The sequence below is a fragment of the Thunnus maccoyii genome, chromosome 19, assembly GCF_910596095.1.
Source record: "Thunnus maccoyii chromosome 19, fThuMac1.1, whole genome shotgun sequence".
NCBI lineage: Eukaryota > Metazoa > Chordata > Actinopteri > Scombriformes > Scombridae > Thunnus > Thunnus maccoyii.
In genome coordinates, this window is record NC_056551.1 from 21,903,135 (window position 1) to 21,920,990 (window position 17,856).

Consider the following 17,856-nt stretch of genomic DNA (forward strand, 5'->3'; position numbering starts at 1 on the left):
TTACCACCTCCGCGGGTTGGTTTGCTGCTCTGATGATCACAGAAAAAAAATCAATACGCCATTAAAAACAACAAGAGAGGAGGAAGAAAGGGAGCTGTTTCACCGGTCAACCGAGGGAACGGACGGACGACGGGGAGAGGAAATCACCTACTAATAAGGGCAAAAGATTTGAATACAGATGTGAATCAGCCATCGTGCTTGTATACACGTGTATGCAGAGCTATAAAAAATGATACTAAAATCTAATAGTGTAACATGTCCACTAAAAAACAAACTCAATACTTACAGCTTGTAAACCTTTAGATAATTCTAGAAAAAATCTCAATAAATAGATATCTCATTAATTTAATTGGTAACGGTGCAGCGGTGCATTGATTTCAGATGGGTGTAATTATGGAGGATTTCACCGATGAGTGCGCAGTGTTCCTGATTAGTTTCTGCATCGCCTGGACAAGAATAGAGTGACATAGTTACAAACTGACCCCAAACATATATCTGAAGTCACACATAACTTTGGATCTTAAAGTAACTTACTGTAATATTAATCTCATATAACTTAGATGAATTTAATTGTTAACCTACAAGCATTAAAATCAGGACTATTAGGATAAATAATACACACTCAGCTTTAAACTTTCAGACTGTCAGTGGAGTCTATATGAAGTCTAGCCCCCTGACAGGAAACCTGTTGAGACAACGAAAAGCAGCTGTCACGCCAGTGTAGGGGTAATCCACAGAGGCGGGAGAGAGGGGGGGGGGGAGGGGGGGGGGGGGGGGCGCGGTCAGATGTTCTGCTGGAGGGAGGACAATGGGACAAGAGGCCTATAGATGCTTTTGTCTTTTGGTTCAATGTGCTGGTCAGGGACAGTAGATAGGTTGGGGGGTTATGGGCTTGTGTTGAAAACATCAAAGCCCTGGCAATCTGTTCTGATAGTAGAAGAGCTCACTTCTCTTCTACTGGTCTAAATTACCCCTAAAGTCCCATGGAGAGCATGTGCTAATCTGGAGTCCCCGGTGCATTGATTGAAATTGAAACTGGAGACGTAGTGATGTGTCAGAAACTATGGTGAGAAGCACTGATGGCGTCATAAACAAGCCTACACCTAGTCTGATGACTAAAAAGGGAGAAGTTGGTTTTAAGTCTGTTGGAAATTTTATGGTAAACATGAATGAGTCTCATAAGCTGACGAAGAGCAGACTGCAGTGAGAATGAGAGAGTGGCGAGGAGGAAACTGCATTCATCCAAAACTGTTCATTAGGCTGCGAGGGTACTGCCAAATAGCCCGATTGTTCTAGCAAAACTAGCCCTTGTTGAATAACGCAAAGTGGAGGATAAATGTCTAATGGAGTTGTTTTCCTAGTGATTACACAGAGCATCGCGTACCGCTTCTCGCTAACTGCAGCGGTCAGGACGCACCAGGGATGACTCAGTGAGACACTGAAATTTACTGTCGCCCATGAGTTGGTCAATGCATGCAATGCCTCGCTGTGTCTCGCAACAGTGGGCGTCCAGCAGCATGAACAAATATTTGGGGGAGATGCCAAACCCTCTCTCGAACACACACCAGGCTTTGTCCAAGAAAGCGGGGCGGAACAATGCCTCCATAGCCCTGTGTAACCCCTGTGTCAGAGAGTAGTCACAGGAAAAGGGGACAGTGGTCTCACAAACACACAACCACACACACACACACACACACACACACACGTGCACAGACATAAACAAAGACAAAGACTGATGATCATGTGCTGGGCCGCTGAATAGCTGCACTCAGCTATTTCGCTTTAGGTTATTAAAGGACAGATCCACAAATCTGTCTGAAAAACAACAGGTGCCTGAATGAACGCTGAAATAGGGTTTATCTTGCTGTAATCATTCCTCCTGTTAGTACTGACCATTAGAAGATCCCTTCATAAAGCACTTACAATGTAAGAAGTGGGGGGCCAAAATCCACAGTCCTCAAACAAAAATGTATTTAAAAGTTTATCTGAAGCTAATGTGATGCTTCAGCTGTCCACTTGAGTGAAATCAAGTGGATATCTTTCAACATTACAGTCTTTTTAGTGCCAGAGTTCCTCTTTTTGGTGCTATACTTCCACCGCAGCTCAACAGGGAAACACCGTCCAAGGAAACACAAAGAGGGAATTTGATGCTTAAAAAGACTGTAAAAGGGGCAGATCCATCACTTTGAAGGGGATCTTACAGCCTAATAGCCGGTGTGAACAGGAGGAATGATTACAGTGAGGGAAACCTCTTTCAGTGTTCATACAAGCACCTGACTGTTGGTTTAGGACAGACTTGAAAAATTGTGAACTTGTCCTTTTAAGGTTAAGAATGACATACTGTATCAGCCTCCTGACCAAAAAAACCCTCAAATGAAATCATAACAAAGCAAAGACATCCATTCCTCATGGGACGGCTTCAGACAGTCTACATAAGTGGTAAAATAAGCCAATACAACAAATAAATAAATGTTTATTTGCTCTCTCTCAAGGACTGGATGACTACAAAATACCAGCCAGACAATCCTAACAACACTGACATTATGAAGACTTTCGCTCTCACTGTTAAAGATCAGTCATCGGCTGCCAGATGTTGGCAAGTATCTATGCAAAATATTCCTCTGAAAGGAAAACATAAACACTAAATACTCACATATACAGACTTTCATGCATGATATGAACAGCTGTTTTAGGCAGCGGATGGCCTTGTGTGTTAAGAGCTCTTGTTTGCATACCGTGCAAATATTTATAGAAACAACGCCTCAGACCATCTGAAATTTAAGAATGTGTGTCGGTGTTCTGCGCACGTGTGTCATGCTTCTGCGCTCGTAAAACATTTCTTCTCTGCGACTGCTTGTGCCAAGATCCCCGTTCGCTATTTAATCACTCTACCTCCGTCTGTGTTGCAAACGGTATCGTGTGTGAGTAGACGGTTCGCCCGATAAGAAATACCAACCCTGTTGCAGCAGTTAAACAAGAGGAAATTGCTGGCTCTTAGTCGTGAGTCATAGTAACTGGAAGGGTGGGCAACTCATTCATGAACATCAAAATGAATCTTCTACTGCAGCTTTCTTTTTAGGTGGGTAAAGGCAAATAATACAACAGCTGGAAAAGTCTGGTAACTTCCCCAGAATGATGTCACTTTACTGTAATGCAGCCTTTAAAACCAGGTAAAGGCAACACTTATATCATGATATTATGATATCTAGTCTCATATCACGATATAGATATAATTGCCCAGCCCGCTCTGCCTTTGTAAAAGTCCAACAAACTTTTCTTGTCATGTGACAGGCAGTTGATCGGCACATTATATGAAGCATACAGCCTTTGTTGCACTTTCTAGACTAACATTACTGTGTACGCTTCAATGAGTTGACTCAATCCAGAGCTGTTTTACTGCCCTGCTCACTTACAGCGCTGGCCATCTTCATCTGCAGCAGCACCTGCAGATACTCTTCATAAGGGCTCAGCCGTTGCTCTTCCTTTTGCTCCTCCTTTTGCTCCTCCTTTTCTGATTTCACGGAGCGAACGCTGTCCAGGAAGACGAAAAACTCACTTCGTCTGCGCAACATGGTCATTGTCTTCACGCGACACCGGAGTATAAAAAAAAAAGGATCCCCGGACAAAGTTAATCCATCTCAGGAGAACGGGATACGACGGAAGAACAGGTCTCGGTGTAGCCCAGCAGTTTTAATGGTGAAAGAGTGGATCCAAACACATCATCTCCGAGAACAAATTCATCTGATGCAGGCGGAACGAAAGGTAAAGTGAGAAGGAACAACAGAAACGTTGTGACCGGCGCATAACTTGATTAAATGACGCTGGTATTAATCTGATTACTACACATCCCTTGTAACTACCTTCACCGCCCAATAGGACGCTGCCGTTCTGAGGATTAATCCTGCCGGGCCAGCTAACACACATTAGCCATTGTTCTCGTTGAGTTGTTTTTGTTCTTTTGGAGGACAAAGCTCTTTAATTCTTATATAACAAATCCTCTGGAATTAAGGGGAAAACTTTGAACATTAGCATATGCCCAATATGGAGCAGAAACAGCAATGACACTATCTGCTAGCAAGCTGTTATCTTCAATCGATCGGCGATAAGCTCGACTCTGCGGTGGGTGTGATGTAATTGCGTTACCGTGGCAGCTCTAATGGGCACGGACAGCTGTAGCAAGTGGAGTGTTAATGGTGAAATTAATCCATATAAGAACAATGGCTGACATGATGAGGGTTTACACACACTTAGGGGACAAAAAAATGGCCTACAGTGACCTACTTGTGCTAAGTGGCCTTTGCTAAAAATGTCTCACTTTAGAGCTGATGAAGTTAGTTGTCAAGGTAATCTTCTGTTTGTCCAGGAAGTTAACGAATGGTATAAACAGTGTTAAGGCCAAAAGGAGTAAGCTAACACTGACTATTACTGTAAATGGCACCTCTGCTCAGCTGTCCACCGAGAGCGTAAATGCTATACATGGGTCAGGTGAATTCCCTGCCAAGGCACTCCAGCTATGCGCTGCCATGACATGTCTCACGCAGGCCTTTTTTCCACAGGAGGATAACCATGATTTGTACATAATAACCGCGTGTTCTCTTGCAACAGGTCAAAATAATACCTTTATGATTACTAGACTTCCTTGCCAATAGGTGTCAGTCTTAAAATTTAATCACAGCTGCTATGGATATTGTGAGACTGGCATATAATTAAGTGTGCTGGCAAACGTTACGGTAGTAAATGAGAGACTAGATTAAGGATATTTGTGCTTCATTTGCTTACGGTTTGAGATCATAAATAGATCTGACGTACTGCCTTTTTTTCTGGCAGTGTCATGTAAAGCTTCTCTTCTTGCAATTTCCCTTACTGACTATTACTACAGCTTCATAGCTTAGCTTCAGATGACAAGAGTCAAATCCCTCCCTCCAAAATCAAATCATACCGCAGCGGGGCTCCGTCCGGCTATTTGCCAATATGTATTGCATTTCTCTTTTTGAATTTTGTAATATTCCTTGTCACGGCGCAAAATTGGCAACCAGCCACCAGCCAAATGCTTGTAAAACATGCAAGCGGCTGGTAGATTTGCTTCACTCACCAGCCAAACAAACAATGGTAATCTGCTGATTGGTCAAATCTGAACATTCACTAGACATTTGGCCGGTGTAAGTCTTTATCCATTTAATGATGCATTTAGCTTAGATACTGCAGACGATATTTTAAAAGTCATGCAGGCAACTCTGGCTACTTCTATCAATGAGCAGAGGTGCTATTTCAAACCAGGGCATTGCATTGTGCAACAATGGTGTGACCCTGTTTATGATCTCATGTTTATCTGACAGATAAAAATACAGCTTCTGCGGTTGATGGCATGGTTTCCTAAGATTGACGTCTAGAATCAACAGTGCGTTGGGCAAATCTATGGTAAAGTGAGCGATCCTTTCACATTTGTTCTGAATTATTTACTCTAAATTATTTTATAGGATAAGAAAACACTCTGGCTCTAGAGATGGAAGGGGATTTGCTGTAGTCTCCTACTACATATGCTTCATTTTTACCACACACAGAGTTTGCTATTTGAGTTCCCCAGCTGCTTTTATTCTACTATAAAGCCGAAACTTTAACCTGCTGACAGCCCACAAGGACTTTGAGATCTTGGCTCTATTCTCTCTTGCGAACAACAAAAGGCTTAATGCTGATGCTGTGAATATTTACATTCGTTTTGGGGATAGGATGCCTCGGAGGACTTGGAATACATAAGTACTTTTACTGTATCATCAAAATGAGATGAAATTTATAGGTGGTCCTCTTTTTTTTTTTTTGCTGGCAGCACTAAGAGTTTTTCAGAGAAGTTCTCTGGAAATGCATGGCAGCACTTTCACTCCACCCTGACAAGCCTCGTCTCAGGATATGAGTAACGATGGGACTTACTCATCCTGGAGACACTCAGATGTCTGTTTGTTTAATACACTGTACGCCAGTGTTTCATATGCTAATGTACAGTATATTGAAGGTTAGCACTTGAAACTTAATAGCTTAGAAACATGTAAAGTTGATAAGGACAGCTGTCTGTGTTACTGTATGAAGCCTGACCTCACTCGAGGAAGTAGATATAAATACAACGGATACGATTTCAAATGCCATTAACTGCCAACACTATTGACTAATACAATCAGTGACCTCCACCCAAAATTAAACCAGTTACTCCGACTGTAGCTGGAGCAAAAAAATGTTTTGACAAAGTGTCAGTAACAGACTGCCACACAGTCTTGCTAGGGAAGCCTCCTCAAGCTCACACAGCCTCTCAATAATCACAAAAAATTCGAGGTCAATCCTGCTATTGTAAGCTGAGAAACATTTCACGTTCATTGCAAACAAGCTGTACTTTGAAGTAACACAGATGCATTGCATCCATTAACATCTCAACGTCTGAGAGAGCCAGTTCGGGGGGGAGAGGGACAAGCCGGTGAGTGAGTGTGATGAAAACAGACAAAAAAACTGAGCAAATGAGTAAATGTAAAGTAAGGCGTGAGCGGGCTGGAGAGGAGAGCAGTCGGGGAATATCTCTTAGCAGTGCGAGACAAATGTGTGGTAACGGGCCGCACGAGCCAGTTTTCATTATGGCTTTAAATCATTTCACATTTAAGCGGCCGTAAAGTAGCTGTTAAAAAGGTTCACGTGGTACCAGCCGTGTCTACTGAACACATCTGGCATCCCCTGAAAATGAAGAGATTTCAAGAGGCGGAATAACAAACCACTACTGTCACATAAGCGGCGATCCCGCTGTTTCTTGGCTTCAGAGGCATCCCCTAACTCCATGATCACAAAAGAGGACAGATGGAGGACTTAAAATAACAGAGCCAATAACATTTACTCTAGCATTGTTGGCGCTTTAACACACATACACAAACGTAGCCGGTGTGTTTGCTAGCTAGTGACGGCAAACATCTGTGCTGTCACGTCCGTTTGTTACTGCAAAAACACTGGAGAGGATGATTCTGCAGAAATTTTTAAAAAAATTGCATTTGGTCTCAACAAACCTTTTGTGATTTCCTTTCGACTGGGACCAGGTTTCCGTTTTGTTAGTTGTTTTCTACATGTCGAGATGACCTCATTCGAAACCAAGAAATAGGGCATTTGTTATTGCCGTACATATGTGAACGCTGAGCCATGAGTAAGATTTTCTTTTTCACAGTTTGTAATACATTGCATATATCTGCTGTGTTTTCATTTATTCCACTTGCTGTGGCTGAATCCTTCTGTCACTCTCACTCCTTTAAAGCTACACAGTTTTATCTACAATGAGGTACACTTCAGCTTGAAAGCATGAGTAGTTTCAATGGAAACGCTGCAGGAAAAAAAAAAAAAAGAGGTTGTAGCCCTTTGTTCATCAACTTCCACCTCGAATAACCGTAAAACGCTTCACAGTGCGACCTCTGTTCTACAGTAGTGTTTCTCTGTTTGAGAGAAACTCAATGCTGTAACAACCTGAAGAACGAATGTCACCTACAAGTATGTAGAGTACAATACAGCAATAAATCAGGAGAACGGGCTCAGGTGACGAATATGTCAGAGCTCATGTGATTTGAGGTCCTACTGGTGGTATAATTTCCACAGTCGGAGCAGTGATTAGAGACTGACTTTACAAATAACAGAAGAGGCAGTGACTAAAGATTAGAGGCTGTAACAGTGTGTGAGGGGAAGGACTGAGTCACCTTCTCATGGACAAAATTACAAAATAGCTTAGACCTCTCCTATTCAGCTCTGAGGAAGTGGAAGGATTACACTTGTGGATAAAAAAATGCAGATCTGAGACGGACAGAAATGTCAGTGGTTAGTTCAGTGGATGTAGTTTAGGTAAACAGAAATACTGAAAGCATCGATGTATAGGTTTACAAATATATGACGCAAAACTGAAGTTGGACAACAGATTTTGATAACTGAATAATCGTTCTAGTCATTTTTTAAATGCCAAAAACATTGCTGGTTGCAGCTTCTCAAATGTGAGAATTTTAAGCTTGTTTGTGTCATACATGACAGTAAACTGAGTATCTTTAGATTTTGGACTGTTAATTAGATAAAATGACATTTCCAGGATGTCAACAAATTGATGAATCAAGGAAAAAATCATCAGATTAGTCAATACTGACAATAATCGTCAGTTGCAGTTGAAAAGGATGAATTTCTACTAAGTGAACAGCAGAAGAAACTTGCAAGGATAGGCTGCCAATGAGTGTGACAGAGCAGAAATGCCTTTTTATTGTGTTCTTTCTCTTTTCCTCCTGCTTCTCACTCCCTGGGGTGCAGTCTGGGGCCTTCAGATCACATGTGGATCCATTCATCACTATTTTACCATCAGGGGGGCTTAAAAAAAAAAAAAAAAGAGGTGAAGAGAAAATGGGATAGGGGTGGTATCACTTATTCAGCAGGTGGGTGGTGAAGAGTTAACGGGGGTTGTCTGTCGTAGTCTGCTGAGAGTCGCCCCCCCCCCCCTCCCCTCCCCTCCTCCCCCTCCCCATCATCCCCCCGACTCCAACACACCGACAGAAAGAAACAAACTAGCTCAGGTTTCAGTCCTGGAAGTGCCCTGAATGTCAAGTGAGCAGCAGGGGGGGGGGGGATATGAAGGCTGGACCCTGGAGAAGACTTGAGCCCAGATGAGATACGACAGCAGAAAAAACACAGGGAGGAAATCTCAGAAATAACATCTCCAAACTCATCTCAAAATAACACTACCGAGGAGATCTGCCCTGATATCTCGCTCGATTGAAATCCACCAAAACAAGAGCATGAGGTTTCGATTGAAGTCTTCTGTCTGTGCCCCCGTGGCGACGTCTGGAGCGCCGCTTAACGACATGAGAGAAAACAAGTGATGTTTAAGGAGGCCTCTCCAGACAATAGGAACTTTCCCTTTTCAATTACATCATGGGCGATGGCCAACAGATAGGCATGTGTGTACAATTAAAAAGACTAGACAAGCTAGACTATTAACTCTCTCAAGCTGTTCCCAACAGCCAGACGGCTACACACATTCTTACCTCTGCTAACACTCAATAAACAAAGTGATGCATCATTTGGATAAGGTACAGTAATTAGTAAAGCATGGTCCAGTCAGGGACCACCCATTGGCTGATATACCTACAGCTATGAACCCGCTGCTGATGATAACTTACCTTCAGCTGCTGCTCTTTGAGTAGAGTTTCAACTTTGTTCATGTTGCCTCATCGACAAGTTGTGTGACAGGTAAAAATAAAAATACCTTTACATCCTTCAGAGTATGAAGAGTTAGTAGACTCCTACATGCTACGTGAGAAAAAGTAGCTCACGTCCAGTTCCTAAATATAACCACACAGAAGAAGTGAAACATTCGAGATGTATCATAGTGAAAAGGTGTTGTAGTTTGCTTTGTTTCTTGTAAAAAAAACAGATGATAAGGTTTTTATTCTTTTAGCTGCTACGTGGTGATGATGTTTAGTCTGAGCATGTTATCTGTGTGATAAAACCACCTGTTTGATCTGCCTTAACAAAATGATTTTGGCCTGATTGCTTGGACTGACTGATCAGTCTCTCTGATACCTGAGCCCTGAGAGGAAATACCTGAGATGTTGCAGTCTCCCATATTTCAGACTTTCTACAACAGATCAAGCACTGCTAACAGGTTTATTTGAAGTCTTACACCTCTATAGTTTGTTAATAAAATAGTCATTTATAATTCCGATTTCCCTTTTTTTCTCCCTGGCCCCTGACGCACAGTCACATGTTTCACCGCATCTGACTTCCTTCTTCCTCGGTTGCGTTTGTACATGATGCTTCTTTTGGAAGGGGTTTCGGGGTCCTTTACTGTGCATGCATGTCATGCTGAACCGTTTACTTCCTACTCTGCTCGCTCAAATAGAAAACAATCGGTATTTAAGAATCTGCCTTCACTTCCTGCACATTTCAGTTCTCTATGGAGACGACTCTGTCAAAATGTAATTAGGTTTTTTACAGATTAAACGATTAATAGATTAGCGAATCAACAGAAAATGAATCGGCTTTGATATCCGGTTCACGTTTTCAGTCATTTTTTCAAGCAAAAATGATAAATATTCTCTGATTTGCTGCTTTATTTATCATATATGACAGTAAAATGAATATTTTTTGGTTTTGGACTGCTGGTCGGACAAAATCTTTAATATTTTATAGACTAAACGAAGAATAGAGAATGGTTTTAATTCCCTAAGTAAGTATTTTCAGGTCAATGGGCATGAGGCAGCTGGACTCTTCTCAAACATTGTTTTTGTAACACTTCAGTTGGTACAGTGCCTCGCTAGTAATGTTGCAAGAACGGGACCGTGATGGTGATCATTTTCAAGGAAGCAAACATTCCCAAAGTCTGTCTTTAAGAGCACAGTGAATACTATAATCAGCGCTGTGATGTTGCACTAAAGGCATTCAACATTTTGGATTCTATGTGGTGTTTTACTCACCGTGACTCACACGGCAAGAACAATACAGGTCTACCACAATCCTCTCTGTTTATTTATTTACCCTGGTAGCTGTGTGAGCTTGAATGCCATTTTCACAATTTCAAATCAAGCAAACTACTTAATCAATACTGTTTTGATTCAGCACAATACGGCTCGACCTTTCCCTTCCTCTACCGCTGCTGTCTCTCTATTGTAATAAAGTTAAAACTCCATGCTGATTATGAAAGGCTGATGGGGGAGAAAATCACGGCATTGCCAGTTTGCACTGTCTCACCACAGCACAGTCGTGTTTGCAAGAGGTTGAGAAACCCTGCTCGACTGTAACTTCACTTCCTGAAATATCGTTTACTTTCCTGTTTGCAGAGAAGAAGAACAACAGGATGAGCATGATAAAAACCTACGTGGTGTCTCATCCTTCTTCTGTTAAGTTGCACCATCTAAATTGTTAGCAAACTATGGTGAAAGAAAACGATTGTGAACACTGTAAAAATGATCTGATGTTCAAAATATATTGGATCTTGCTTCTCAATATGACATCAGAGGAATCTGGAAAAGCTGATGTTGCATGTTTGCTTTAATAATTGGTAGCTTATGATTTTGCTATTATACATGCATGCATGGTTAATAGCCAGAAGGTACTTGCAGGCCACAACATCCTGCCCTTGCCCTGCGTGAAAATGTGGGCGCTGCCACAGAAACAGCGCTGGTGTTATGTTGTTGCTGTTTGATCTGGTATTGGGACAACAAGAAAACAAAACGGTGCGCCTTCTCCATAGCAACAGCCACCTGTAGAGTATCGCTGCGGTCTGTCTGTTGCTCTTTTTCAAGGCCCGAGATTAAAGAAACAAGTGTCTGGATTCCATTCAACCCGCTAAAAGGGGGTGGATAGGGGTTGTGGTGGGGGGGGAGAAGAAGTGAGCATCTGGTTGTAATACATTATTCTCTGCAAAAGCTCAGTCTCTTGTTTAAAAAAAAACTTGCAAATGTTTTCCAGACTCAAGGTACACATGAAAAGTCTGTAAAATACCTACGGGCTATGTTTCGCTTTGCATGACTATCTGGACGGCAGTGTTTCTCGGTCAAGCGTTGCAGTAGTGAAGTAAAAAAATACACTGACATCACTGGGAAAACGTAAAGAATGCGGAGTGTGCTGGTGCTTTTCACTGTGAACTTTGGACCAGGTAAATTACTGGAGAATTTTTTGGGGGGGGAGTGACTCCCCCTCCTTTTTTTTTCTTAGAAAGGAAAACACATCTCTGATTTAACTATCTCCAGACCCTCTTACTGCTCGGTGGAGAGGAAAAATATCTAGCTCATAATATTGACTTTAGACTGCAGCTTGCATCAGGGCAAAAAAAAAAAGTGCTCCACGCGGTATCCTAAAGCAAATATTGTGATCAGGTGTGCAGAATCTGTGTCCTACACATCACAATTGAACCAATTTTCATTTAAAGAAATGTACAGTATGTTTACACTCCAAGAGATTCAACATGAGTTCAAGTACATACGATCTGACCCTTCTCGCCGGCTCAAATGCCAACCCGCATGTAGCAACTTGCAAGCATACACTCTTGACACACAAACGCACGCGCACGCACACTGAAAACATACCACCATTCATGCAAAGTGTGCAGTGATTCCTGCATCAACAAGCCGACACCTCTGCCAGGCAGCGTCAGCACACAGACAGCAGAATGACCGCTTTTCAGGTGGATCATTTCCACAACCAAATGACAACACGAGCCGCTGAAACAAAACCCTGACGACAGGAATTCCACCACCCACGAGTGCTTATTATTATGTCGTAAAAATAGCTCGTCTACAGTCCTGTAATTTTCATTATTACCGTGCTGTAGTTTACAAGATGCTGGCCTAAATGTGTGAGTGAGTGAGTGTCTGAATATGGGGAAATACCACTGATAAAAGTAGCTGGCTTGATATGGGCTACTACCGGGTTGAAATGAGTCCAGCACGCCTTAAAAAGTGAATTTAAGTGGGATGAAATGTGACATCATCGCACAGGAATTTATTGTAGTAAGGTCAGCGAGCTTCTACTTTGTCTTGTGTTGTTGCTCACAAAGCATGGTGAGTTTTGGTAGCCTTATGAATCAAATCGAGCATTCATAAGCTATTAGGTCACCCTATGTCCTCCTGATTTTGTGACAGCTGTGGATTATAAAACTCTAGGGGTTTTTGTTACTCAGTCCAATGAAATCAAAGACTCACCTGCCAGATGTGAGTAGAGATTATATAATGTTAATCAACACACATACTGTACATTGAGAGCGGTGGATGGATACATCTCGTGTCCGGCGGTTACGACATTTGAAATGAAAAATATCTGCATCTTCATAGGGATTTTTTTCGATGAGGTAGAAGGAGTAGATGTCATTTTAAAGGACGGGCTCGCAATTTTTCAAGTCTGTCTTAAAACGACAGACAGGTGGCCTATATGAAAAATGAAAGAGGTTTTATACTGGCTATTAAAAGATCCCCTTCAAATGTACTTTCAAACATCATTCTTTCAATTTCATTCATCAGGTGATACGGGCCAAAATCCCCCAGCGTTTCCACACAGTCATTTTGCACAACAATGTATTTAAAAGTTTATTTGAAGCTTATATGAGGCTTCAGCAGTCTGGATCGGTCATATCGAGTAGATATCTGCCACATTTAAAGCCTCTTTGTGTTTCCTCGGACAGCGTTTCCCCGTTGAAGCTGCGGTGGAAGTATAGTAACACAAAGAGGAACTAAAATGCCACTAAAGTGACTAAGACGTTGAAAGATGTCTACGTGATTTGACTCATTTTTTACAGCTGAAGCTTCATATTAGCTTCAGATTAACTTTTGAATACATTTTGGCACAGAAAGCAGGCTTGTGGATGTTGTCCCCCCATCAATTGCATTGTAAGTGCACCATGAGGGGATCTTCTAATGGTCAGTATGAACAGGAGGAATGATTACAGCAAGAAAAACGTGTTTCAATGCTCATCTAGGGCACCTGACTGTTCTTTAAAGACAGACTTGAAAAACTGTGAACCTTTCCTTTAATAACGTGCAATAACTAGTGAGTCATTTTCCACTACTGTGGTGCTCCAGCACCCTTTTGTGTCCAGACAAATAAAGAGAACTTCACCCCATCCACTTCTACTGACACAGCCTGTGCAACGCATGTAATTTCCCACCTTGTTACACGTAACAACACATTCCTCAAATAGCTGCCAACAAATAAAACCACACAAGACAAGTGTCACTGCAACATGAACACACACACACACACACACACCAGCATCTCGACAACTTGGCACCGCTGTAACAGCTATGCTATATTTTGAGGGGGTGTGTGCAAAGCGTGGTTAGAAAAATCCTCCAAGTGTTAACTAAAATGGATGGTGAGCTAGTTAGCTGCGGGTTTTCCAGAGCTACCCTCCTTGCTAACAGCACCCTATGTTATTTTATTACCCTGTTATTAAGGAAGGAGGGGAAATGTAATATATATCACCGTTGACGACACCCGAGATAAAAGACATAAGCCTCGGCAATTACCGCTACAAATTAGCCCCCTGTTGGTTAACGTCACTGAGGCTGAATATCCACAGAGCAGCGCTTACTAAACGTCGTTTTAGCGGCAAATATGGAGCCACTGCGGCTGGTCCGTAGCGTGTTTATTCTTAGCTGGGTACCGTTATGTACACACGGGTTCAGTAAAAGCATTAAACAAGCGATACAAGTGCACTGAGACTCACCCATAGCTCTGACCCCCAGCTCATGGTTTCAGTACGATGTCCTCGGAATAATCCACAACTCGTATGAGGTGTTTTTATTTTTCAATACACACAGCGGCAGATGGGATTTTTTTTTATTTCTGTCTTTGTGGTATTCGCAGGTTGAAGACCGTCGTCTGACGCACAATGAAAAAAAAAAGGCTGCTGTAGCTACTCGGTATTTTTTTTTTCAGCGTCTCATCCTGTCTGATACAAGATGGCCAGGAGCTGCTGCAGCATAATCTTCAAACAGGGTAGTCTCGCTAAATGCAGCGCGCGCGGGCACCCGCTTTCGACCCAATGACAGCTGCTCTTGCGCGCGCACAGGCAAGAAAAAAAAAGGGGGGGTGGGTGTGGGGGTTAAAAAGGTCACACCCTGTGGCAGATGTTTCATTGAATACCCCACTGGGTTTAATAATAACGTCGGGGTAATTAGACCTACTTTCTCTTTCAGTCTTTTTGTGTCTCTCTCTCTCCGTATCTCTCTAAATCTGTCAGACCTGTATTAACCATGCATAGTGCTGACATCAAGAACTCTAGGTTTACTTGACACTTATACCCCACACAACAGCCACAAGCTTCCACTTTGCACACAGGATGTTGGGTTGGAGGTGCAAGAGGTTTAGAAACTTCTTGTGCAACAAGAATCAGAGGCTAAAACAGCAGTCTCTTCAATCAATCTGCTCTGCTGCAGGAAAACAGCATCATGAGAGGAAACAAATCATTTTGTTCCTTGCACTAAACTATGAGTTTATTCAAAACTTTTGGGCCCCAACATGTGACTTTTGTTTGACTTCTCTGTTCAAATAATTATGATCTAGTATAAACTGTAACCAGACTTCCGCTATAACTCTGCATGTAAAACTAGTTGTGGGTACGTTTGTGGCGCCGATCATCCTCACAGTTAATCACAAGCTTGCAACGTGCACATACATATTTTTTTCAGTCCCTATCTTCTTATAGTCACCTCCTCTTGTTCATGTTGTTATTCTTTATTTTCTAGATTTACAAAAAAAGCTAATTAATGATCAATTTCAGAATGCAAGACATTCCTGCATCTTCTAACAGTGGTTACTATGGCTGGGACATACATTTTATATATCTATAGATTCCTCAAGAATATACAGATTACAATACAGATATATTTTTGCTGCAAACTGGTTTGATACCTCAATTTTTTTTTACTGACCTAGGCTACATCTCATCCAGGCATTAAACATCCACCATGTCAGCAATTATCCTTATCATGGTTATGATAATCATTGTGATGAATTATGTGAATCTTTACACAGGCTGCTAAATTAAAGGTTTCATGCCAATAGTCCCTTATAATGCATTAAATACCAATTTCACATGGCTTGCTATGGCCTGTATTACTACAACGACACTACCATCTGGTGGTTGGAAATGTACAACATGGAGAGACACCACTAGGGGCACTAAGCATAGATGAAAAAAAATGCAGAAATGCAGGCCTTCATTTAAGGGAAGGTTTGCCAAAAACATAATACTGGGGAGATAACGTCCATACTGTGATTGATGTGTCTCACAGCAAACATTTGACTTCTAACACAAGTGTAATAAATGGCATTCATTATGTACAGTATTTGTGCTTTTCAGTTGTGCCAGATCCAGGGCCCTGGAACTGTGTATGGTTTTACTGTGACACTTCATAGCACGAAGTCTTCATTAATTTCATTAGTTACACCTGTGCTTTTCCTGCTGTGATCAGTGAAAATGTCTGCTGTGAGAAAGGTCTATTGTCAAATACAACTAGAGAACATAACACATTCCTAAGATCATCTGTTGGCATTTATAAAATGGCAGTGGCTACAAAAACACATTTTTATCCAGTGTTATATTAGTATTAGTACTACAATGTCTTGGAAGATGTTTACAACAAGCATATTTGTCAAGCCACCAAACTGAGATTTGAATGAACTTATGCACTTTTTAGTTGAATGTTACAGAAATGAAAAGTTCAAATTTGGCTGTCTATCAAAATTACCATTACCATGTCAAACCATTTGAAATATGTGTGTTTCTTCTTGGTTTATGCCTCCAAAATTACACGGTATTAGACCCGCTGGACTCAAACAAGCCTTGAGGGACAATTAACATGTTTTGGCATGTTTATGCTGTACTCTGTAGAAACAAAGTACAGCATAAAAAAAGTCTCTGCAGAGACTTGGAACTCGTCCAGGATAGTCAATATATCACAGAGAACATCATGCATACTTGGAGATTTATGCGTTACATAATTAAATCAACCTGTGCATTGACCACACAGTGATAACTTGACTTGATAACAATAAACTGAACATAACGGTAGACATCAAGTTCACTGTGATGGTTTAAGCAACGTTTAAGTTGCTGCTATATTTGCCCAAAGCTGACCCCATACCTGAAACAGTACACACATACAGGCACATACTGCAGTTTTGTTGTTGTTGTACTATTATGCTGTTCACGAAGATGATGTTACTTTTTTAAATTAATGTTGCTGTTTTACCTCACTATGGTATTTAATCTGGTCTGGTGATGCCTATAGACAATTAACTCATTTACATAATGTATATAATTGAATATTTTGACTTAATTATTAAAACTAAGCATTTTCTTGTCTTCTAATTGTTCATAATTCAAACAACAGGCATATTTTACTTTACTATTGTGTTTATATACACACTGTTTTTCTTTTTCTTTTTACAGAATTACAATACATTAATAACTTTTCTTTGGCTGTTGTTTATTGTCATCCATGTATTAAAAGACCTCTCGATCACTATGTGAGTCATAGCAGCAGTTTCAAATCCTTTGTTTTAATTCTAGTGAGAGGGCAACTCTTTTATTTCCATTTGTATCATGGATTGAGCCTTTAATGAGAACATTCACTCCATCCTTCAAAAAACAGTTTTTGTTCACCAGCAGAGGGCGCACAATGACCTTCCTTACCACTGTCACGCACCAGTCTAAATGCACAAAATAAATAAGTAATGAAATCAAGGATTTTGTGATTAAAAGCAAGTGATAAACAGGGCACAAAATAATCATTACATTAATTCATGCAGTTACTAAATCCAAAAATAACGTAGCATAATCTCAGTTTAGGAAGAGCAATGACTTGAATCTGAGGTCTTTCTGGCTCTACTCTGCAAGGAAAGTGAGCGCAGCCACATGAGTAGTAAACGTCATTTCAGCAGCAACTTCTACCACCTGCTTACGGTTTACCAGATGAGATCATGAGTCTCCGCTTTTTCCTCTGATCTGACGCACCACCAGATGGTGATCGGTTGACTGCTCAGCCTTTTTATTAATCCAAGTGTATAGGTCTGATAAAACGTCTCCAAATTCAACATCAGCCTTTGACCCCCGAGGATCTCTAATGATGTTATGTGCATTTGTGAATCCCTTTGCGTTTCAAGGTGGTGTCCAGCTTGAAAAAGTCATGGCTCGCACAGATGTCCAATAACAATAAACCACGGTCAGAAGTGAACTGTTTCTCTATGTCACTCTTGTCAAGGTTTCTCAAGTAGGGCACTAAAGGCTGCTGAGTATTCCAAACCTCTGCTAAGTGTTTACGCTCTCCAGATGGAGGAGTTTGATTCCAGAGCCAACAAAGACCCCGG

The 17,856-nt window shown here is 41.4% G+C and overlaps 1 protein-coding gene across 1 annotated transcript in view; it reads right to left on the reverse strand.

The window, feature by feature from the left end:
• The window catches only part of LOC121885302 (formin-binding protein 1), a 61,049-nt gene extending 46,514 nt beyond the window's left edge, over nucleotides 1-14,535 (reverse strand). Inside the window, exon 1 of the mRNA XM_042394634.1 lies at nucleotides 14,210-14,535. Coding sequence (XP_042250568.1) covers nucleotides 14,210-14,233 — 24 coding nt within the window. The 5' untranslated portion in view covers nucleotides 14,234-14,535. The remainder of the gene's footprint in view (nucleotides 1-14,209) is intronic.
• Nucleotides 14,536-17,856: the final 3,321 nt, after the last annotated feature.